Genomic DNA, 25816 nt, shown 5'->3' with positions numbered 1-25816 from the left:
AGCAACTAAGGAATGTGGATCTTATCATGTGGCTAATGGAATATTATCAAATATTTTTGGTTTGAGTTTTAAAGTCAAATCCATGTTTTGAGGAATTAATAGTGTGAAGGACTTATTAGAAAAGCAAAAGACTAAAGACATGTTGAAGACTAGTTAGGAGACTGTGCAGTGGTCCCTGTCATAGCAGGGTTTGAATTGGAATATTTATAAGAAGTATTTATAAGAAGGGAAGGGAAGAGAAAGGAGGCTTTCAAAGGATATTGTAGAGGGATAACAAGCAGGACTTGAAGACTAAGGGGAAGGGTGAGTGTGGGGTAGCTGAAGTAGAATAGGGGAGCAGACAGAATAAGGTTTCCAGCCCAGTGAACTGAGGGGACAGTGATACCAGTGTGACCAGAACAGGACAGGGTTTAAGGAAGTAAAAAATACTGAGGACTTTAGTTCAGGACTTGTTAAATTTGATAAACCACAGGGATATTTGTATATTCTTAGAACTCATCAAAGTGGAAAGCTAGTATAATTTATAATTATTTGCCAAGCCAATCTGAAGATTTGTTTTATTAAAATCTAGATGACACATTTCCTAATGTACAGTTGCAGAAGAAATCTTAAAAATGTTCTTACTCTTTAATCCAGCAAATTTCACCTCTAGAAATTATTCCCCCCAAAATATGAAAACACAAATATTAATGTACAAGTTCCTTGTAAAAGAGCAGAAAGCAAGTATGTAATAGTAGAGGACAGTTTAAGCTAATTTTGTAATATGCATCCCACTATTAAAAGTGCCGCAGTCTGGCTGGGCACAAAATAAGCGAGCCACCACACAACCTTGTAGATCAAACAGCAACTCTTTATTCCTGAACTCTCACGACACTCTGCACGCATGTTCTGTGAACACACTGCCTCCGCCTGGCTCTGCGCACCAATTCTCTCAGAACCCCGGGAGAATTCAAGGGGAACTCCAAAGGAGCAGGCGCCTGAGGCAGCAGGATACGCCCTAATCCCAGCAGGATCCGCCCTAATCCTGGAGCCGCCCTATTCCCAGTAGGTTCCACCCTAAACCAGGAGCCACCCTAATCCCTGAGCAGGGTCACCTTTCAACCCAAAATACCATGCTTCATTCCTACTTGGCTATGGCTCTCAGCAAAAAGCAATGCAGTATGAAACCAGTTTATAAAGCTCAAAACCAAGCAAAATTCAATGATACACTGGAGCCATACACATATGTAAAAACACTTAAAAGGAAAGAAACTAATGATAGCATACAAACTTAAGGGTGGTTATTGTTGATGAGAAGGCACAGCAGCAGAGGAGTATGCAAGTAACTTTGAAGGTGTTGAAGTAGTCTAATTTTTAATTCAGATAGTGGGCCTGGTTCCTTACTGAGTTTTGAAACTATGTATTGCATATTATATATTAGTGTTACCTATTAAACTGCTAAACTCATGTCCTTAAAATACTTAAATGATAAGCAAAAATGTACATTTAATAGCATACAGGAAAATTGTCTCAATAGAGTATTCATTAGATGCTAAATTTAGTAAAAATTAATATTTGAATGTATTTGAATGTGAAAATGTTATGGATGTGCCTTTGTGTGTTTGTATATTAATGCAGGGATTTAAAAAGGGGGGTCTTTTTAAACTTCTTTATCCCTCCAAAATTTTCTAAATTTCTTACAAGGGAATTTTATTACTTTAATTGTTAAAAAAACTAAAGAAGAAAGGAAAGAAGGAAGGGAAGGGAAGGGAAGGGAAGGGAGGAAGGAAGGAAAGAACGAAGGAAGGAAAGAAAAAACCGGACCTTTTAGGGGGGTACTGGGGATTAAACCCAGGGATGATTTACTGCTGAGTTACATCACCATCTCTTTTGCTTTTTATTTTAAGACAGGGTCTCAATAAGTTGCTTAGGACCTTGCTAAGTTGCTGAGGCTGGCCTTGAACTTGCAATCCTCCTGCCTCAGCTTCCTGAGCCACTGCAATAAAAAATTCTTGAAATGGTTTTAATACAGTTATAGTGGAAAATAAATATATTAAATTATAATTGTGGCATTTTTAAAACATGAACGCAAAAAAGGCAAAACACAGCTTTTGAAAAATCAAGATGGTTAAAAGCTTTTCAAATGTTTACGGTAAAAATAGAGAAGTGAGAAGTTTTAATGATATGTAAGGACTTGAAATCTACTTGGATCCCTGAAATAGATAACATTAAACTATAACAATAGCAATTCTAACATCAGTAGAAAATACATTGTTACAATGCACTTTTATATAACTTTTCTTACTTGAGACTCAAATGTTTGCAGAGATGAGTAGATATTATTATCATTTTCTATTCACTTCTCTCTTCCCTCTGAGTGTATTATGGGATTTGCTCACTGGGTGTGGGAGGAATAAACTTCTGTACTCCATGGATGCTGGCCTTGGCTAGTATTCTCTTTAACTAGTGGAATGATGACATTGTGCAGAAGCTCTAAAAGGCAGCTCTCTTATACTTTCTTTCATCCATGACAAGGAGCCAGCCCTACACAGGGATCTTTTAGTCTAGGCCCCGGAGTGAGAAACATGGGACCTTGCTGGGGTAAAGTTGCAACACATCAGCAGACATGTATCTTGAGTGAGGATAATCTGTTACTATTACTGTAACCACTGTGATGGGGGGGGGTGTTATGTAGAAAAATGAACTATATATAAATATTTTATAGTAAGAAAAACTAGGAATCAGGCTATATAACCCTTCCAAAGTCTCATGTCTGAAAAATGGGAAGCACTTCCAAATTAGTGCATTTTTCACATATATAATTTTCCTGTGTACTGTGATTTTCCCCCCTAGGCTCAGGAAAAATATACACCAGGACACAGATGACCTTGCAGCTCACAGAGTCTATTGGTACTTTTTACTTCTCCCATGAAAGAGCAGGAACAGGTCCCCATGGCTCTGATGTATCTCAAATCATTTTCTATCAAAAAAAAAAAAAAAAAAGCTACTTCTGTTCTGCAACGTGGCCTACCTTTTCCCTCTATTCTCACTGCCTTTTCCCAAATCTGTTATAAATAATTATCAATGAAATCTTAATTAAATGTTCTGTTTTACAAGTTTTATTTTAGTGAATATAAAAATATTTATATAAGGGTTTTTATAGTCTCCATTCAAGAGAGTTAGCCCCAAATCATTAGGTCTTTGTTTCAACTCAAATTTCACTTTCTTCAGGAATTTTTAAGATCATTCTAATATATAGGGAAGGAATCCTGTATGCTCACTCCAAAGATTTGTTAACAAATGGAGATTATTTGATGTTTACACTGGTAATTATTAAATGAATAGGAAAACAAATGTCCTTTCTCTCACAGATTTTTCATTATATCAAGCAGTCTCTTTTATTTTCTTATTATGTCATCCAATTATAATAAGAAGCACAAAAAATTCTGATAACTCCCAATTCAAAATTTGCACATTATATAAAATGTTTATTATCTTTATTGTTTTGCTAAAGTAAGGCATTACAGTTTGGATGTAAGGTGTCCCTCAAGCTCCTGTTAATGCAGGAAGTAAAATGGTTAGATTGGAAGAGAGGTAATCTAATCAGTCCATCCTAGTTTGAATGAATAGGTGGTAACTGAAATCAGGCGGGGCATGGCTGGAAGAGGTGGGTAACTAGTGGCATGTACTGGAAGGATACATCCACTTTGTGGCTGCTTCTCTTTCTGCTTCCTGATCTCTCCATGAACTGAGCAGCTTTTCTCTGCTGGGCCCTTCGCCCATGATATGCTTGCCTCACTTTGGGCCCAGAGTGATGGAGTTGACCATCTACAGACAGAGACCTCTGAAACTGTGAGTCCCAATAAACTTTCCCTCCTCCAAGTTGTTCTTGTGAGATATTTTGGTCACAGTGACAAAAAAAAAAGAAAAAAATGACTAAAACTTGTAGACACTAGGAGAACTTACTGTTTCTAATCTGCTACAGATGAATAATCTAGATAACCTTGCTAGAACTCTCTCTAAAACAAGGATAAGTTCCAAAGGATTAATGGCACTGTCCTACAAATAAAATGCCTGAGCTTTAGGCTTTAGTTTGTGTGAGAGATTTTTATTTTGGCTAGTCAGAGATTTTCTTTCTTTTGACATAGATTAGTACAACATAACATCCATCCTGAGACCTTTATAAATCTACTAATGATAATTACTATGTTAACATTCATGGAATGTTTAGTATGTAGTAGGCACTATGCTCATCACTACAGATACATAATCAATTCTTTAAAAATCTTTACTAAAATGAATAAGTTGAGATTTAGCTATTTTTTTTTTTTTGGTTTGATGAGTAATATTCATTGATGAAAGTAGAGTGCTGAAATTCCCATCTACTATTGTATTACAGCCTATCTCTTCCCTAAGTCAATGATGTTTGCTGTCTATAACTGGGTGCTCCATCATTAAGTGCATATGTTTTTCCTTTTGTTGAACTAATCACTTTATTATAGATAACTTTCTTTGTGTATATGTATGTGGTGTGTGTGTGTGGTTTTCCAGTTTTTTGTCTATTTATGTAAGTGTAGCTGCTCCTACACTTACTGTTCACCCATTCATTCACATGGAATAATTTTTTCTGTCCCTTCACTTTTAAAGTCTGTATGTATCTTTAACTATAAAATGAATTTTAAAAAAAGAAAAAAGGAAAAGGAAACATTGAAGTTAGCTTATATCATAAACCAAATAGGCCTCCTAGAGACTTAAAAAACATTTAATGCAACAGCTGCATACATATTTGTCTCATTAGCACATAGAACATTCTCCAGAATAGGTCATATTTTAGTGGTCACAAAACAATTCTTGACAAATTCAAAAAAGGAAAAATTGTATCATGTATCTTCTCTAACCACAATGGAATAAAACTGGAAACAATACAAAAAACTTTAGAAACTGTACAAATACATGAAAACAATGCTCTTGAATGACCAATGGGTCAACAAATAAATCAAAAGAAAAATTTTAAAAATTCTTGAGACCAATGAAAATGGAAACACAACATGCCAGCAAAAAAGCAGTACAAGAAGGAAGTTTATCGCATATGTTCACGTTTTAGAAAGATACAAAGATCTCAAATAACATAGTCTAACAATTCAGTACAAGGAACTAGGAAAACAGAACAAGCTAAGTCTAAAATTAACAGTAGAAAAGAAATAACAAAGATCAGAGGATAAATAAATGAAAGACAAACTAAAAAATTACAGAAGGGCTGGGGTTGTGGCTCAGTGGTAGCATGCTCGCCTAGCATGCATGGGGCACTGGGTTCGATCCTCAGTACCACATAAATGTAAAATAAAGATTTGTGTCCAACTAAAAAATTAAAAAAAAATTACAGAAGACCAATAAAACAGAATTGGTTTTTTGAAAATATAAACAAATTCAACAAATGTTTAGCTAGACTAACAAAGAGAAAAGACCCAAAGAGAAAAATGAGAAATTCCAATTGATACCTCAGAAATAAAAAGAATCAGTACAGATTATTATGAACAACTACACACCAACAAATTGGAAAACCCAGAAAAAATGGACTAATTTTAGACACATATAACCTGTCAAAATTGAATCATGAAGACATAAAAAATCTGAATAGACACATAATAATAGACACAAGATTGAATCAGTTATTAAAAGGTTCGAAGTAAAGAAAAATCCAGGACTGTAAGGTTTAACTGTTAAATTTTACCAAACTTCTAAAGAAGAACTAACATATGTATTTTTCAAATTATTCATCCCCAAAAATGAAAAGGAGGGGAATCTTATGAAGTCATCCTATGAGGTTCTAGGAGCAAGATGGCAGATTAGCATCAGGCAGCGTTTCTTTTAACTCAGCTGCCCAGAACTCAAAGAGCAGGATATTACCATGTCTCCATAAGGCTTAAGAGTGAAAAATCCTGAGAATGGAGGAACAGTCTGCCCTAGCCAAACCAGAGACTGTTTGACTCATTAATCTGATATTTTAAAAAAACCTCTCCACCCAAAGTCATCCTATGAGGCCAGCATTACCAAAACTAGTTAAGGACACAACAAAAAATGAGAACTATAGACCAATGCCCTGATGAACACATGCAAAAATTCTTGACCAAATATTAATAAATTGAACCTGACGCAAAGCACATAAAAAGAAGTATACACCATGATCAAGTAGAATATGACCTAGTGATGAAAAGATGGGTCAACACATGCAAATCAATAAAAGTCATACATCACATTGACACAATAAAAGACAAAAACCATATCATCATGTCAATAGATGCAGAAAAAGCCATAAAAATTTAACTTACTTTCATGATTAAAAAAAAAAACAAAAACCCTCAACAAATTAGGTGTAGAAGGACATTACCTCAATACAATAAAGGCTACCTTAAACAAACCCAAAGCCCACATCATACTAAATGGAAAAAATTAAAAAGCATTTCCTCTAAGAGGATGTCTACTTTCATGACGCTTATTCGGCACAGTACTAGAAGTATTAGGCAAGAGAAAGAAATAAAGGATATCCAATAAAAATGGAAGAACTCAATTTAACCCTGATGAAGCTGATACAATTTTATGTACAGAAAAGTCTTTTGATTTCACTAAAAAAAAAACTATTAGAATTGATGAATGAGTTCAGTATTTTCAGTCTGCAAAATCAACATACAAAAATAATTAACTGGTTGAATAAGAAATCAAGCAACCCCATTTTCAATATGTATAAAAAAATCTAATAAGAAATTTAACCAAGGAAATGAATGATCTTTATAATTAAAATCACAAAACACTATTAAAAGAAATTGATGAGGACACACACACACACACACACACACTCACACAAAAAAATGGAAAGATATCCTATGTTCATGGACTGCAGAAATTGATATTATTTAACAGTCTACACTACCCACAGTGATGTACCAACTCAATGTAATCCCCATTAAAATACCAATGGTATTCTTCATAGAAATATAAAAAGCACTTTGAAATTCACATAGAAGCCTAGAAGGCATCAAAAAATCAAAGCAATTTTGAACCAAAAGAACAAATCTGGAGGCATCATAATACCTAATATACTAGAAAGCTATAATAACTGAAACAACATGGTACTGTGGCATAAAAACCAGTACATAGACCAATGGGGTGGAACATAGAATCCAGAAATAAACCCACAGATCTACAGTCAAATGATCTGACAAAAGTGCCAAAAATCTAAATTGGGAGGAAAGGAAATCTCTTCAATAAATGGTCCTGAGAGATAACTGGATATCCATATGCAGAATGAAAGTGGACCTCAATCTCTCACCCTATACAAAAATAAACTAGAAATGGACCAAAGACCTACATGTAAGACCTTAAACTATAAAATTTTAAGCAATCATAGGGAAAAGACTTTGTGGCATTAGTACAGGCAATGATCTTTTGAATAAGACCCAAGAAGTACAGGCAACAAAAGTCAAAATAGATAAATGGAATTGCATTAAAATGAGATGTTTCTGCAAACAAAATAAGAGTAAAGAGATAAAAGAACAGAATGGGAGAAAATATTTACAAAGTATTCATCTGACAAGGGATTAATAGTCACATTATATGAGGTACTAAAAAATCTCAAATATAAACTACCAAATAATTTGTTTAAAGATTGGCAAATGATCTGAACACATATTTTTCAAAAAAAAAAAAAAAAAAGATATATACATGGCCAAAAATGCTCAATGTTACTAATCACCAGGGAAATGAAAATCAAAATCACAGTAATATACTGTGGTAGTCAGCTTTCTGATACTGTAAAAATAACCTGAGTTAAATCAAATTATAAGGAGGAAAGGTTTATTTTAGCTCATAATTTCAGTCCATGGTCAATTGGCCCTGTTGCTTTTGGCCTGTGGCAACACATTCACCATGTTAGGAGTACATGTGGCAGAGGAGATTTTCACCTCATGGCATCCAGAAACAAAGACAGGAAGTTGCTAAGATTCCAATATTCCCTTCAATTGCATGCCCACAGTGATCTAATTTCCTCCCACTAGGAATCACCACTTAAAAGTTCCTTCATCTCCCAATAGCATCGCAGGCTCGTGGCCATGCCTTTACTACATGGGCTTTTGGGGGAGGTTTAACATTCAAACAACAGCAGATATCACTTCACCCCAGTTAGAATGGCTATTATATATATAAAAAAGTTCTTTATGCAGAGAAATAATAAAAATTTTTCCTTATGCAGAAAAAGAGAAATTCTTACACACTGTTGGTATGAATGTAAATTAGTACAGCATTATGGTAAATAGTATGAGAAGTATTCTCAAAAAACTAGAAATAGAAGTACCTTATGATCCAGCAATCTCACTACTGGGTATATATCAAAAGGAAATCAGTGTGTTAAAGACACATCTGCTCTTGCATGTTTATTACAGGAATGTTCATAATCAATAAGATATGGAATCAACCTAGGTATTCACAGATGAATGAATGAATAAAGAAAATTTGGTACACACACACACACACACACACAAATGCTGTTGAGCTATTAAAAAGAATAAAATTTGGCATTTGCAGTAAGATTGATGGAGTGGAGGGCATTATGTTAAGTGAAATAAGCCAGATGAGAAAGACAAATATCACATGTTCTCATTCATATGTGGAATATAAAAAAGTTTATTTCACAGAGGTAGAGAGTAGAGTCATGGCCACTTGATGTAGGAACAGTAGAGGGTAAGGGGATTAGGAGGAAGTCAGAAACTGAGTACCAAAAAATAGTTATACAGGATGAAGAAGTTCTAGTGTTCTATGTGGGAGAGGGTGACTATAATTCACAAATATTTATTATATATTTCATATAAAATTAGAAGAATAATATGAAGGTTCCTAAAAGAAATGATATATGTTAAAGTAGATGAAAATGCTAATTGCCCTGATTTGACATTACAAATAATATACATGTACTAAATTTTCATGCTATTGCCCACAAATATGTGTAATTATGATATACAAATACAAATAAAAAAAAATCAATCAATATAATTCACAAGGGAAAAATATTTACTGTATGATCATTTCAACAAATGAAAAATACTCATTTGATAAAACATTAACATCCTTTCATGATAAAAATTCAGCAAACTTGAAACAGAAGATATTTATAAGTCTACTAAAAGATAGTTACAAAAGTCATAAAGCTGATATACCTAATGGTGACATCAAAATATTGAAGGCTTTCTCCCAGATAATATTGCATACATCCAATATAAGCATAGAGTTCTTAGGTAGTACAGCAGGCAAGAAAAAATCAAAAGGCATAAGGATTGTAAAGAAGAGTTAAGATTGATATTATCTGCAATGACAAAATTCTAAATGTAGGCCTACCATCTATCCAAGTTTGCTGGATAGATGTAAAGATAAAAAAAGAATTGTATTTCTATATATACTACCAATAGATAAACAGAAAATAAAATCTAAAGGATACCATTTTCATTATTATCAAATAACAACAAGTAGAATGATAAAATAGAGTCTAGATACAGACCCACAAATGCATGCTTACTTGACTTATAACAGCAGTACACTGGTGAAAGAATCACCTTTTCGATAAATGGTTGGGTCATTTGCATATACATATAAAAACAAATCTTAAGTTCTATCTCACACCATAAATAAGAATTAAAACTTAGATAATGTTATAGTTTGGATTTGAAATGTCCCCCTAAAGCTCACATGTTGAAGGCTTGGACTACAATGGAGCAATGTTAAGAGGTATGGCTTTTGGGAAGTGATTGGATCATGAGGCCTCTAATATCACCACTGGATTAATTTATAGATGGATTCATAGCTGAATAAAGCATAGTGAGGTGGTGGAAACAAGGAGGTGGGATCTAGTTGAAGGCAATGGGGGTCCTTGGGGACTATATCTTGTGCCTGACACTGTCCCCCCCACCCATCCTTTCTGGCTTCCATGAGCTGAGCAGCTTTCCTCTGCCACACCCTTCTGCCATGTTGTTCTTCCTCACCTCAGGCCCAAAGCAATGAAGGAGGCTGTCAACCATGGGCTAATACCTCTGAATCTATAAGCCAAAATACAACTTTGCTTCTTTAAGTTGTTTTTCTCAGGTATTTTGTCATAGCCACAAAAGCTAACTAACACAAATGAATTGCAGATCTCAATGTGAAAGGCAAAAACAATAAAGCAAGAAGAATACAGGGTAATAACTTCATAATATTGGAATAAGTGAAGATTTCTTAAACAAGTTATTAACTGTATTCACCCTTGTAATAGACCACTTTGAGCATATTAAAACTAAGCCAATATTTTTCATGATACACAAATAAGGGAATGAAATAAGAAGCTAAATAGTTGATATTTGGAATATATATATGTATATGTACATATATACATATATATGTATGTGTATATGTACATATATACATATATATGTATGTATATATGTATGTATATTGATATTTGAAATATATATGTATATATATATAGCAAATATCTATCTATCTATCTATCTATCTATCTATCTATCTATATGACAAAGAACTTAGATCCAGAATATTTAAAGAACTTCTATGAATCAAAAGAAAGACTGCAAAAATTAGAATTGGCTATCCAAATGTCAATAAACATATGAAAAGTATTTCAACCTCATTAGTCAACAGAGAAATGCAAATTAAAATGACAATGAGAGGACTAGGGTTGTGGCTCAGTGGTAGAGTGCTTGCCTTCCATGTGTGAGGCCCTGGGTTTGATCCTCAATACCACATATAAACAAACAAATAAAATAAAGGTATTGTGTCCATCTATAATTAAAAAAATATTTTTAAAAATGACAGTGAGATATCACCAAACACCTACCCTGATGACTGAAATAAAGACTACTGAATATTGATAAAGATCTGAAGCAATTGGAATTTTCATGCACTATTGAGTATAAATTTTTATAATCACTCTCAAAAACTATTTGACAAGGTCTGTTTGAGCTGAACATATACGTATATACATCATAAACTAATAATTCTACTCCTAATAAAACTTTCAGTAGAAACGTGTACATGTTCACTAAAAGACAAAAAAAAATTCATAGCTGTGTTCTTTATAATAGTCTCAAATTGGTAACAGTCCACATATGCCCAGATGCAAGCTGTCCTAGGAAGGAGGAGACCTTGAGTTAGGTAGCTCTCTACCAATGGAAGGAGAAGATAGCTGGAGGCTGACCACACTTTCTGCAGCTGGGCAGCATGTCCTTGCTTGTAAAGGGATTTGAACAGCATATCTCTGTTTCAACTGCAGTGAAAGAGATTTAATTATTAAAATTATAATTGTATCTGCAGTGGGAGAGAGGTAGGGGAAATGTGAGCTGCAGTCCAAGAGTAATCAGTCTCAATATTTTAATGTGGAATATCAATGTTCCTGTGGCATGTTTAAAAACCCATTCATGGTCAATAATAGAATTTTTAAAAAATCTGATGGCAGGAAATTGGATTAAGTGAAAAGATGGAGAAGATGGTTTGATAGAAGGATGTGCAGATGTCTAAGTTCACCGTAGCAAATATTTCTGGAACAAGTCTATCATACTCTCTGTAAGGACATAGGCAGAGTAAGTCTTTCTCTCTCCTCCACAAAGAACAATCCCTTTGCCAATGAAAAAACAAAAACCAAAAACCAAACAAACAAAAAACATTATCTGTATTTTATTTTCACCACTTTGCACAAGAAGGTTTAGAATCTCTTCAATGTATTGTCAGAATTTCTAGCATAAACAACTGTCTATTATGTATATAATTGTGTGTGAGCACGTGTGTGAGAGAAGAAAAATATCTTTCATGAGACTGTTCACTCAATTAAATAACTTTTTTATGATATTGACTTACTTTCTTAATGAAAAATCCCCATCATATTGAAGAATAATTACAGAATGTAGCCTTTCTGAATTTTTAAATGCGACATTTTTCTTCCATTGCCAACAGCTTAGTCTTTTGTGGTAAACCCTTGTGTACGAAAACATGATTGTGGTATGAAAACATGATTTTTCTTTTTACGTGTTCAAAGAAATAAACACATACTTAGGAAGAGTTAAGAACATCAGCCCCCAACTCCATCTGCAGTTTTGATTACCTATGGCCAAGTGAGATCTGAAAATATTAAATGGAAAATTCCAGAAATAAACAATTTATAAGTTGTAAATTATGCGCCATTCTGAATAGCATGATGAAAAATTTCATGTTGTTTGGCTCCATCTCACCTGGTTATGAGTCATCCTTTTGTTCAGTGTAATCACACTGCATATGGTACCCACCCATTGGTCACTGAGTAGCCTGCTAGTAGTCACTTGGTATCCCTTTTGGTTATCAGATCAACTAAGTATAGCAGTGCTTGTGTTCAAGTAACCTTAATAGCCTAATGGAACATCATAATGCCTACATCATTCACCTCACTTCATCACATATTGTATCGTCTCACATCATCACAAGTGTGAGAACAGTATAGTACAACAAGATATTTTAAGAGAACACATTCATCTTTTATTACAGTGTATCGTTATAATTTATTATAGTTATTTTTATTAACTTTATCATACATATTCATATATAGGTAAAACATAGGATTCAGTACAATCTGCAGTTTCAGGCACCTACTAGGGGTCTGGGGTACATATACTCTGTGGATAAGGGGTGACCACTGTATATACGTGTGGTGTAATGTTGTAGTGTCTTTGTTGTAGAGGGTATGGGAATAATGGTTGTTAGAAATATGTGTTTTCTCAGGGAAGTTCCTGCTTTCTAGATATTTCTCTCTTGTAGAGAAAAATTAAACAGTGGCACAGTGGATAAGCAAGGCTATCATAACATTCACTGGGATTCTCACACCTGCCTATAATTGAACCGAAACTGGAGAGCCACAATTTCTAAATGTAATACCTTGTTAGTTAAATAATTACATTTGTAATGTGTGCTGAGAGTATCTTTACCATCTGTTTCTAAAGAGTTTTCATATGTTGACTCAGACTTATTACTGATACTTACTCCACTTACACTAGTTTAATTTGGCCATACAGATATTCCCAGCAAAGGTTTCCAGGCTTTATAAGGAGTTATAGGCCTAGAGAAGAGATTTGGCAAGGCAGATGCTCATATGTCAAATCAGAAATCAAAATTTAATTATTTCGTGGGATGCTGAGTAACCATTGTGGTGATCTGGATCGATGACTTTGACAGTCCCTTCCAACATCAGGCATCTACTAATCACAACTTGGATCTCACATTGATACTCAATATCCCTCCCCCCACAAAAATGAACAAACAAAAACAATTAACAATCATCTTCTGCATATTTAAAAAACAAGAAATATAAATTATTATTTTGGTAAAAGTAAACAGAATCAAATCTAATGGCATAAAAACCATGGGTACAAAATTTGTTCAAATCTTAAGGAATTTTAAATAAAACTCAGTGATAGAACTACTCTAATATGATTGATTGGAAAAATGAGTCAAGCCAATAAAAAGGACATTTTTGTAGAAAGGCCCATATGACAAATGGTTTCTGCTTCAATTCATATTCTATATTAAGTAATTTAAAGGAAACATTAAATCATACTTTGCAATAATGAAATATTTAGGTAGTCTAGACATTTTAATTATAATCAATAAGTATTAATTCACTGCTCTCAATCACAATGTCTATTTGCAGTGTATCAGCAGTGAGGCATTAGTCACTTCCCTCTGCAGTAGTTACAAAACATGCAGTCTTTATTGGTTATTTCCTTAAAATATGCCACACCACTGTTGATGCTTTTTAGTTACAGCTGATGAGAATCTCTAAAGCAAAAGTACTTGTTCTCCTATTTTAACTTGTGATAAATGGAACCTTTTCCCCATCTAGTTGAAACATTTATCACACTCAGTGTAAATAGAAAGGAAGGCATCATCAACCATCTTTAAACAAAGAATATCCTGAATGTTCAATAAGACTCTGACAGAAGCGACTAAAAATCTTTCCCAGTTACTTAAGGATGGCTGGATTTTTCTCCAGCCCTTTGCTGCATTTTTACAGTATAATTTTAACCACAATATTCTTTCCCCAAACCCTGCTATCCATGACCCACATGCAACAAAGTGAAAACAGTTGACCTTGCAAATACTATGTAAGTTCACAAAATAACACACCTTGTTTACAAATAATAATTCAAAAGAATATTGTTTTCTGTAGACGCTTTTAAAGAAAGGTTGCTGAAAAGTCCATCAGTGAGTACTTTCCCTCATTCTGAGATGACGTGGAAATTGAGTAATCATGCAGGCTGCTCTAAAAATGTATGTGTCTAGTTAATTTAAGCAGTTTATTTTGATAGCAATTCACCTCTCTTTGATTATAGCAGGTGTTTCAAGGATAAATTTGCTGAAAATTGCATTTTGTTTAAACAACAGCAGCATGTACATTTATGGCCTTGCTATATTAAAAAGCATTTATTGTCTGGCAGCAATAGATACAATTACAAACATTTGTGACAGTAATTGGAGCTATTACTCCTGCATGGAGCCTCATGGAGACCAAGTTATTGCCACCTGTATTTACATTTGTTACTGGTAATTGCAAAAGCTGTTTTTTTTTTTTTTAAATTTTGTGCCTTTTTTTTCTTTAATAATTTAAAGACTATTTCTTAACAGAAGGTCTGACTACCAGAAAATCTGTAAGAATTATAAAGGTAGTTTCTTCAAATAAGAGGCAGAATTCCATTTTTAATAATTATTATATACATAAAATGTATTCCTGTATCCCAGCCCACAGAATATATTACACCTTTTGGCTCATAGATACAATGATCCTATTGATGTATACTATCTAACAACCAGAGTATAGTCTTAAGACACGCTCTTTAGTCCCAAACAATAACAATTTATAAATCCCTGCAGGTCAGAAATATTTAGAGAAACTAAATTTTATTAACACCTTCTTATACTGCATCCAAATACAGTGATGCTATAGAAGGTCAAAACAAGCTACTCTCTCTACTGCTTTGGAATGAGAAAAATACCCTATCTTGCTTCCAGATATAGATTTGTCTACAATAATGAAAGGAAAAAAGGCCCACTATTATAACTTTCTTCAGGATTTGACTTCCAATTCAAAGAGACTGAGATCTAATATAGCAATTTTGTAGTCCCTCCAGGTTCATTTAAATGGAATTCTACCTGCTGATTAACGAAGGCCTCTCTCCTCCCTCTTAGATTTTAGCTTTCACAGTGACTACAGAGCCCAAGGGCTCAAGACTATTGCAATGATTTCATCCTTAGCACAATGACTCTTCCCAAAAGGTTTCCTGCTGTGAATTACCCAAGGCAACACCTATATAGTTTACTGTGGTTAAAATAAAACTCAATTGCTTGAAGTTGAAATTTAAAGTTTAAGGTTCTTTTTACAACAGGACTCTGAGAAAATCAGATCATCAAGAATAGGAAAGGATGTAAAAAAGCAGTCCAGTGAATCAAAGGTTTGAAATAATTAGAAATACATGTTGTAATATTTCCAAAGCCTTAAAAAATAATCTCTTTATCTAAATTCCTTGTAATGAATCTGAAGATTTACATAATTACTACAGACATTTTGGTGGAATGGAGGGAGAACCTACCCAACTATCTTTTAAAACAACAAAGCAAGAAACATTTAATTATAATTTGGAAAAAATCTACTTAATTCATTAATCAAAATTTTAATTACAATATCTACCGGGCATTAAAGCATGTTAGAACATTTGTTTATTGCATTAAATACCTAATAGTAAATCATTACAATGTACAATCTTTTAGAAATAAATATTGTATAATTTTAAAAAGGGTCTATGTTAAGGGTTAGCTGAAAACTGATTTCACACTTTATAATTTTCCTTACTTCTGAGAAATAGAAATAAATATTATTCAGGTTTACTTGGCTTCTATTGTGGTAAGAATCCTGGATTTGAAAAAAATCATTCTATATTAAAGACTAATATGATTGATGATTTTAAGAAGCCATTTCCTTGGTCAAAGAATGAAGTTAAGAGACTAAATATACAAATGGACAACAGACAATAGTAGCCATTATTAAACAAACAAACCAACCAACAGAATTCAGATCCACAATCTCTAGTAACCAGTCCAGGAAGCCAAACTACAACTTCTGTAGCAATTAGCCCCAAACTTATTCAGTGATGGCCAGCTTCCCCATTTTTGCCCAGCACCCTCTCTAAATTTAGGACCAAGGTTTAGATGAATCCACGCATCTTACCCTAACCAATCAATCACATAAAAAGGTCTATGTTGGCTTAGCTCACCTCTAGATTTCTGGACATGTCTGAACATATATGAAGGCTTCCCCTCTTTGTTTTGCTAAAAAGTCTTTTAAGTTCCCTTGTACTTGACTTTGACTCTCTGCCAAATACAAGTGATGGCTGGCTGATGCCCTTGCTATAGTAAGTTCTAAATAAATAGCCTCTGCATGTTCTCATTTGAAAAGTCTCCATTAATTTCAATAAAGTCAAATAAAGGTTTACTTTTCGTAGTTAAAACTCAAGACAAAAGATCCATTTCCTCAAGAAACAGTATTATTTAGAGACTCAACATTAGTTAATAATACAAAAAGTAAAAATCTATATGGGTATTCATCCACATCTATTTCCCAAGAAATATGAGACATGTAGCATTCTTTGGTACCTCAGCTTCAACTACTGTTACATTCAAATCAATGACTGTCAACTGATTCACTTAAAAACTTAAAAAATATATATGTTATCATTATGGAATTCAACATTTTTCAGTTATGTAGGAAACTTTATCCTTCCAGAATTCTCATAAAGTACCCTGAAAGAGCCTCTCACACAAACTGAAAAAAGGTTAGTGGCTTCAACCTACAGGTTGGTCTGATTATACACTCTTGCAGCAATGAGTAAGCATAGAAGATTTCTAAATTTAGTTTTCTAATTACTCTTCATTTCTGTTTCCTACCTTCCATGCTTTGCCTTTGAATGGGCCTTTCACCTTTAATAACCACTTGTTTCTCTAACATGACTCATTGGCACGATCCATTTCATACTATTGATCTATACTGTCAGATCTTATGGTCCCTATGCTAACCTACACTCTAACCTCTAGTTCTTATTACTCTGCTCTGCCATTTTTCCTCCCAGATTCTAGTCCTCCTGGTTTTACTCTAATCTGCTAAGCATGGCAAGCCTGGCACTCAGCTGGGTATTAACAGTAACCTTCAAGAACTACAGACAGCCATTAAAGTTATTGTTTTTAATTTTTAACAATGTGTGAAAATGCTCATGATGCATCATATTTTTAAAAAGAGATATAATTGTAATTATATAAATAAAAGCACACTGAAATGGTGACCAACATATAATAAGTTATTCTTTCGACACAATTCTAAGTGCTTTAGAATGTTCATTCATTTTATCTTTTAGTAACTCATTGAAGGAGATGTTATAATAAATTCAATTTTACAGATGAAGACACTGAGGTACAAAGTGGTTGAGTAACTTGCCTGCAGGGTCCAATAGTGTTGAACTAGAATATTTACTCAAGCAACCTAAGTTCAGAACTTGTGCTTTTAACCATATACTATATTGTCACTAACTGAGTAGGCAAAAGCTCAAATACCATATCACTTACAAAGGCCAGGCAATCAGAGCTTGGCACATAGACCACACTTAATAAATGACAGTTATTACTATCTGTTATCATCATATTACATGTACATTTACTAGGGCAAAAATGAGAAAGATTTACCAAAGTGATAGTTACATGAATCCGATTATGACCCATTGTAAAGATATATAAGCTGAGGCTTATAAAAAATATTCCTTAAGTGATGAAAGCATTACTATAGAAATTTTGTAAATTCTTCCTGAATATAGGCACCAAATACAAAAGGGCTATAATAGAACACAATAATAATATAATGATAATTTATTAGATATTAACTATGAGTCAGACTGTCCTCAATGCTTTATGTATTTGTGAGGTAATATGATTAGTTCTATTTTACAAATGAGGAAAAGGATGAACAAAGAGGTAAAATAGCTTGCATTAGGTCACATGGTAAATAAGTAGCATAAATATGACCTCCAGGGGCCAAGGGAAGGTATATGAGATAAGTTAATCTGCAGGTCTTCATAGCTACCACTATTCCACTAAGGTTCTGAAACGTTGTCTCAATAAATCAGGAACTGAGACTAGACTACATGGGTGATCTTTAGATCTTAATTCATAGCACACTACCTGCCCTCTTCCTCTTTGAAACAGTGCTTCCATATTATTTTTATAATTAAAAACAAAATTATATTTAAAAAGGCTCAGAAATTAGAATAATTCTTAACTAGTTAAAGATCTAAGTCTAGTCTGATTATTAATACTCTAATTTAGCTTTAAGTCCAGCAGGGCAGTTGTGCAACATATATGGGTACCACTGTCAGGTCTCATAAAGATCAACAAAAAAGAGAAAGATAAAAATTCAATAGAAAAGAAAAGGGTGAGAAAAATAATGAGGAAAAAAGTAAGGGGGAGATGGGCCAAAAATTTACAAAATGTAGGCATAGGATACCAAAAATACTCTTAAATAATTTTAGGTGGCACCAATGTCTACTCTGGTTTCAGTAACCTCAGACTAAAGAATAAACTCCTGAACCTTACCCATTTGGTCATAACTGAAGCATTACCACAGTGGCATATCCTAGAATTTGGCTAAAATTACTGACCTTCTTGAAGAACATCGAACTATGTCTTTAAACACATGATTCCTACATGGAGCAGACCTGAGTTGGTATCTGGGTGTGTAACTATCCTAGAGTAATCATTAGGAGCTATAAGCAATGCTAATAAGAGAACTATGAACACAACCCATTACAACTGATATATTTATAAAAATTAATTATCTTCAGTTGTGAAGCATATTTGTTTTTTTTGGCAACATATTCATTTTCCTAATTCTATTTTGTTTAAGCTAATATTAAAATTACTTTACTATCTTTGAAAACTGGCAATAGTAACAGATAGTATCAGACAACAGGGATAAGTTACTTTGCAAAAAATCAACTGATTGCAATATTATGGAGAGTACACAAAATAAAATATTGCTGTATGATACAATTTCATCCAAATATATATGTTATAATGTGTAAAAACAAAAGAGAAAATTTTCTTCTCTTTTCTTTTATAATTCCCAACCACAAAGCAGAGAGAGAATAAACAGCCTGTGGGAATAAAAAAGAAAAATAAATATTTGACTCAGTGTCAAGTAAATTTGGGACTCATTTACCATGAATGCAAGGCTATTTTCAAGAAGTTTCTAATGGATTTAAATAATAAGTTCTTTATTACTTATCTCCCATATCTTTAAGTTATTTAAAAATTAATCCAATGATTACCAGTAAAATATATTGATCCCAAAATAATTGATTTCTTTTTTTCCAATCAAATAAGTAAAGTAGATATATATAAATGTCTTAAATAGCCTGGTGTTGAGTGAATGGTTATTAGTATGTTGGCCAAAATTAAAGGAGAGGTGGTGGTTTTGATAGTCAGAAGTTGAGGAAGGATGGGATCTATTATGATGTTAGAGTAAACTTCTTCTGATGAAGGAAGATAATGAGTCTCTGTGAAGAAACCTCATATGTGACCAGATTATTTTATTTTTATTTATTAGAAATGAGAAACATTTCTCTATTAATTAGCCTCTTATTTTCTCAAACCAATGTATAATTTTATTTTTCTTAAGTCAGTTGAATAAAGAATTGACCATAAATCTGCATTTCCCCTTAAGTACCTCTGAAAGGCTTGGAGAAAAAGAGTTTATGAAATACTAGACATAAAGACCAAATATCTAGAGAAGAATTCTGAAATAAAGCAAATTAGGTATGACTTTAGGTTAGTATGTTTTATGATAAAAATTGAAATTCAAAATAATATTCACATATTCTAAAACAAACTTAAATAAGTTCATCTGATAATTTGGAATGTTATCTATAAACCTGATGCATAAATAATTTGACATAGTATATCCTTGTAAGAGTAAGGCTGATAATATGACATGAGAATAGGTTCCAAATATTAAGTAGCCAATTCTTCCCTAAATTAGGAGAACATGATTCTCCACAAACCCATGATTTTTGTTATTGCATTACCATCTATTATAGAATTTGACCCACACTTAATTTTGTAAAACAGTATGTTGTTAGCAATTACATTTATATTCTTTCTTTATTATTTCTATTATGTGAAATTCAATGACTTTGCTAAAAAAACAAACCCTATTAAGTTCTAAATGAGATGTTTGCCTTCAAGAGTTTATTTAGCTTGAAAGCAAACAAATTAGACTTACTTCCTTCTGGGATTAAACTGTACTTGAGAGTTCCCAACTACACAATTATTTTAACATGTTACTCTAACTAGAATCACAATAATAGTGATTTTTAATTTTATGAAGAGAATTTGTTCTGACAAAGCCAAAGAATTAGAAATTACATTTCGCAAAAAAGAATCACATTTAGTTTTTACAAACTAATATTTCTAGCAGAGATCTAATCAGTGAAGAAATTCTTATTAATATGTATTTACATATGAGAGATAGGCAAATAATGAATTCACCTCTAATATAGTGTTACTCAGCTTTTCATCTCTGTGACAAATACTTGAGAAAAACAACCTAGGGGAGGAAAGATTTATTTTGGCTCATGGTTTCAGAGGTTTCAGTCCATAGTTGGCTGGCTCCAAGGTGAAACATCATAGTGGAAAGGCATGTCAGAAGAAAGCTGCTCAACTCATGACAGCTGGGAAGCAGAGAGAGAGGGAGAACACCAGCAGAAGGGACCAGGGACAAAATATAGTCCCCAAGGCACAACCCCAGTTAATTACTTGCTATAGTTACCTACCTGCCTATAGTTTCTACTACCCTCCAGTAGTCCAGTCAGGGTATTAAGCCATCAAGTAGATTAATCCACTGATGATGATGTTAGAGCCCTCATGATGCAATCATTTCCTAAAAGCCCTATCTCTGAACATTGCTGCACTGTGGACCAAGCATTCAGTACACAAGCTTTTGGGGGATACTCCAGATTCAAAACATAATAAATAGAGTCAAATAATAGCCGTCCTCTATAAGATTGGGTAAATATATGGCAATGTAAGGGTGCAGAATTTGTCTGCTTATCTTGGATATAAGTTTATCTCACAGCTGTTCACAGTAAGAACTCTCATCTTCATCTTATTCTTAGTCTGTCATAGGAGTCTAGGCTACTTTTTGTCTGATATATTCTAAGAATGAATTAGCTTCTAAGACACTCAGAAAACAGCAGTCTTTGTAGGCTTCTACTTTGGGGCAGATATAGGACCACAAAGTGATAAGTGATAAGCTTCCTTAGAACCTTGTTCCATAGTACTAAGGGTTTATATGCAGTCTTCAAGGATGAAAATCTCCTTAGTTTCTTTACCTAGATGTCTCTTTAGCCCCATCTGTAGAGATTATTATACTGCTAATGAGAATAGTATTGTCTAGTTACTTATTTGCTGGTTCTGAAGACATTATTTACAAAAGTGTAGATAAAAAAAGAAACAGAAACTTGTACAGTATCTAGCTCATTTGGTCTAATCCCTAAGTCTTATTATCTATGATTTCTTGATTATTTAAATATTTAACTTTTAAACATATGAACCAAATAGATTTACTAAGGCAACACCCAAGGTTGCCTTTAGCTTTGCCATTCAGTAAAATTCAAAACCATCTTCTAACCCCAATTAGTTGGTATAATCATAGAATTTCTATTCACCTCAATATAATTTCCAAGAAAATACATTGAAATATATTTAAAAAAATACCTGCTCACTACTCCAGTGAAATATGATGTGCTCCAAATCATTCTTTCAAAGATCTATTTTTTTGCTCTTTGGATCATAACATATTATTTATTCATTCAACAATTTGTTAAATAATCTATTATGACAAAATGTTGGAACTGAATCCTACTACCCTTCTCCATCTTGTATAATTTGGAGTACTCCCACCCTGAAATTGAATTACAGAATTTTTTTGAACAAAATGTGTTCTCTCTTTGATACCTTATTGTCAGTCCTAATTGTGACTTTCAGTTGTGGTAGTACACGTTCAACTTCTAGACCCCATTCTGCAGCATCTGTTGTGGATTCCAAAATATCTTCTTGTTTGGCAGACTCGTTCATGTCCTAAGAAAGGAAAGATATCACAAGATTGAGAGTTTATAAAAAGAAATGGTAAAAATCTCAAGACATTTTAGCAGCATTGCACAATTTAAATTGAGGCTGGTAGTGTTAAAATTATAGTGGCAATAGAAATTCCTTTCTGTGTTCCTACCCAAGTTGAAAGAAAATAATGCAATAACCTGGTAGAATAGCAAAATAAGCACTAAGAAGAGCAAATACATGATATATCTGTTTTATAAAGGACAGTGTCTTTGAGATATCAGACTGAACTCAATGAGAATATTATCAAATGGACAAGCCATTTATGTATGTCAACTGGCAACAGTAGAAAAATACAAATACTCATGTTTGGTAATAAAATATTATTTAGTTTAATTTTACTATGTATAAACAGAAATCCAAAAGCTGAAAAAAAAATCAAAATGTCAAAAGCAAAGAGCTTATTATTTATAAATTTTATACTAACAATTAAAGTAATATTTTGGTTAAGTCAAAGCATGATGTAGATTTAAAATGTGATTTAATATAGACATATTTGAACTCAAACAGGATAGGGACCAAATATCTACATTTGATTTCTGCACCTGAGTAATAAAATCAATTCATGACTGTTTTTGAAACACAAAAGGAAAACATTCTCCCCAGCTTTTCACATTTCAGCACTAAATATGTATGGACTTAAAAATGCAGAGAATATACAAATTAATGATTTAAAGATAAAGCCTAAGGCAATAATTTTGGTAGCAATTTTTCCCTTTAAATTCCCTTTATAATTATAAGCAAATCTACAGAAAAATACATAAATATTTATATAGAGATCCAAGTGACATAAACAGCCAAATACAATGCATGAACCTTACATGAACTGTAATTTAAATGAATAATCTGTAAAAAAGATATTTTTGAGGCAAGTATGGAAATCTGAATACAGAAGAGTATTGGATGATATTAAAAAATTATTGTTTTATAGGTACAATATCATGTTAAGAGAATCCTTATATGCTAGAAATAAATGCTGAGTTTATAGATGAACTGACATGATATCTGAAATTTAAAATTCTATGGAGCAAAGAAAACATAATTGACAAAATATTAATAATTGTTGAAACCAGGCAATGGTACATAGGATTCTTGTGTTATGTTTGAAATGTTCCCTAATACAAAATTCAAAAATAAGACTATGTTGCCAGGCACCGTGGCGCACGCCTGTAATCCCAGTGGCTCAGGAGGCTGAGACAGGAGGATGGCGAGTTCAGAGCCAGTCTCAGCAATGTTGAGGTGCTAAGCAATTCAGTGAGACCCTGTCTCTAAATAAAATACAAAATAGGGCTGGGGATGTGGCTCAGTGGCCGAGTGCCCCGTATCCAAAAATAAATACATAAATAAATGAATGAATAAGATTATGTCAACATAAAAGACTATGCAAGCATTATAGTGAAATCACATTCTCAATGTGAATTCATGTCATTAAAAGACAATTGTTAAATGAGCTAGATTAGGTTAGTCTTTCAATTCAATCTAAAACTAAGTAGATTACTTTATTGGGGGATTTTTTTTTTTTTTTTTTTTTTTTTTTTTTTTTTTTTGTGGAAGCCTGAGGTTTTTAGTGACTCTAAACTCACTTCTAGGTCTCTGGGGCACTGCTGACATAAGACAGACTCTCCTACCTCCCAGTTCATATCAGCAAGCCCTGAATAGACCCACAGCCTTAAATTTTGTTCAGAAATTCAAGGGACTGTAGTTTTTAACCTTACTATTTGAGAACGGATAACTAATATGATATGCTTTTATACTTTATAATTTGTGGTCTGGATTAATTTAGTTACATTACATTTAGAAAATCCTGAAGAAATAAAAAAGTAGGCATTAATCTTAGGAAAGTATGGAAAATCTCAGTGAAAAAGCTCAAAAGATTCTATTTAGACATTAAAGTGCTCATTTAAATACAGAAACACTGAATTATTTTTGAGTACTTAATAGAATGCTGTATATATCTATATAAATTGAATCCAGGGTAGCACAAAAGCACCCCAGTTTGGGGGACAGTAGTGGGGGCTGCAGCATTCACAAAGTAGAATGTTTAGTTCTGTAAGAGTATTGTGATGGCAGAAAGGGAGAGAGAGATTGGGTTTTCCTGTTGAAATATAAAACAATGGGAAAGGTTCTCTGTCATGTACATACACATTGGCACATGCATATGGTTGAAAAAGCCAGGAATACACACTCACTTGCACATCTGGGTACCTGTCCTGGGCTACAGGAGACCCAAATCTGACTAGTCCAGTTTCTATACCAAATAGGATATGCTAGTTGGGATGGTGGTAGTGAGGATGTGTGCACTGCCAGTAAAGTGTGAATATGTGAGCCCTGACATTTGGGCCATGTATGTACAAAGGTTTGATCCTGCCAGGATTATGGACCCCCAAATCCCAGTGCTGCAGGGCCAGGCTGAATGAAGCAAGAAGGCATTTTCTCTGAGCAGAAGTATCACAGGATTCTTAAAAGAATGTAGACACTCACTCTGTTCACTGATTTAAAAATAAGTTTGATTTATACAGCTACCATTTATGTGAATTGAAACTAGATGTCTTTGATGAAATCCCAGAGCTAGAGCTGTCCAACCCCATCCCCTCATTTCCATTCCTCCTTATTCCCCTTCTTACAAGAGGTTAAAGTCCAGAATCACCAACAAGGCCAGAAGGGACACATATCCACAGTCCTGTTTTATTCAGGCCTAGAAGTAGGACTGTTCCAGTTGTGAATAATATACTAAAAATATTTTACTCGAGAAAGGGCATGTTTCTATAATTTTCATGAAGGCAAATGTGTTTATAGTGACCCTGTTGGAATAAGACTTAGAATTTGAGTTAGTAGAGCACATGACGATTAAATACTGCATTAGGATATCCCAGTGCTGGGCTATTTAGTAAGTTTCATTTACCCTTATTATTTGGTTCTCTTTAGCAATGTTTTACTGATACCTACTCCCAATGTCCTAAAATGATTTAAGCTCAAAAGGTTTCACTCAGTTGTGAGCAATATTTAATATACCGAGGGAAATGTCCTGGTTGCTAAATGAAAGGCAAAAAGATAACATTTAGTTTGGTGTAGAACACCATTAATTTATTCAAATTTCACAGTCTCTTTCCTCAGAGTTTCTTTTCTTTTTTTTTTTTTTCTTGGCAGTACTGGGGATTGAACCTAGGGCCTATGCATATGCTAGACAAGTGTCCTAATCTCTGAGCTACATCTACAGCCCCTTACTCAAAATTTCTTAATGCCTATTAACTGGATGAATCAACTAAGCAAGTTCGACATATGAGGTATAAATCATTTTAAAGCTCCATTGTGCCTTGGTTATACTACTTTGAGAAAATCTTTTCATTTGTTTCTCAGTTTAACAAATGGTATTTTATATGGGGCTATTAGTAAGAAAAACAAACTGCTGTTTTCATTTAATCAAAATTTTATATCATCCTGACAAAGTCCCTTTCTGAGACAACATTAACTAAGATCAAGCACAGCTCTTGGGAAACTGCATTTTCCAGATTCTGCGGCTGAAGAGACAATTAAAAGCTCAATAAGACACAAGGTATCTAGTAGTCTCATT

The 25816-nt window shown here is 33.5% G+C and overlaps 1 protein-coding gene across 1 annotated transcript in view; it reads right to left on the bottom strand.

Moving 5' to 3' along the window:
* Nucleotides 1-25816, bottom strand: part of Ift57 (intraflagellar transport 57) — a 52586-nt gene that overhangs the window by 7761 nt on the left and 19009 nt on the right. The window contains exon 6 of the mRNA XM_027943216.2: nt 22087-22209. Within this exon, the coding sequence (XP_027799017.1) occupies nt 22087-22209 (123 nt within the window). The remainder of the gene's footprint in view (nt 1-22086; nt 22210-25816) is intronic.

Source organism: Marmota flaviventris, chromosome 8 (assembly GCF_047511675.1).
Source record: "Marmota flaviventris isolate mMarFla1 chromosome 8, mMarFla1.hap1, whole genome shotgun sequence".
Lineage (NCBI taxonomy): Eukaryota > Metazoa > Chordata > Mammalia > Rodentia > Sciuridae > Marmota > Marmota flaviventris.
Note: the sequence above shows the minus strand (reverse complement) of the source record. Positions and strands in the feature narration are given on the sequence as shown.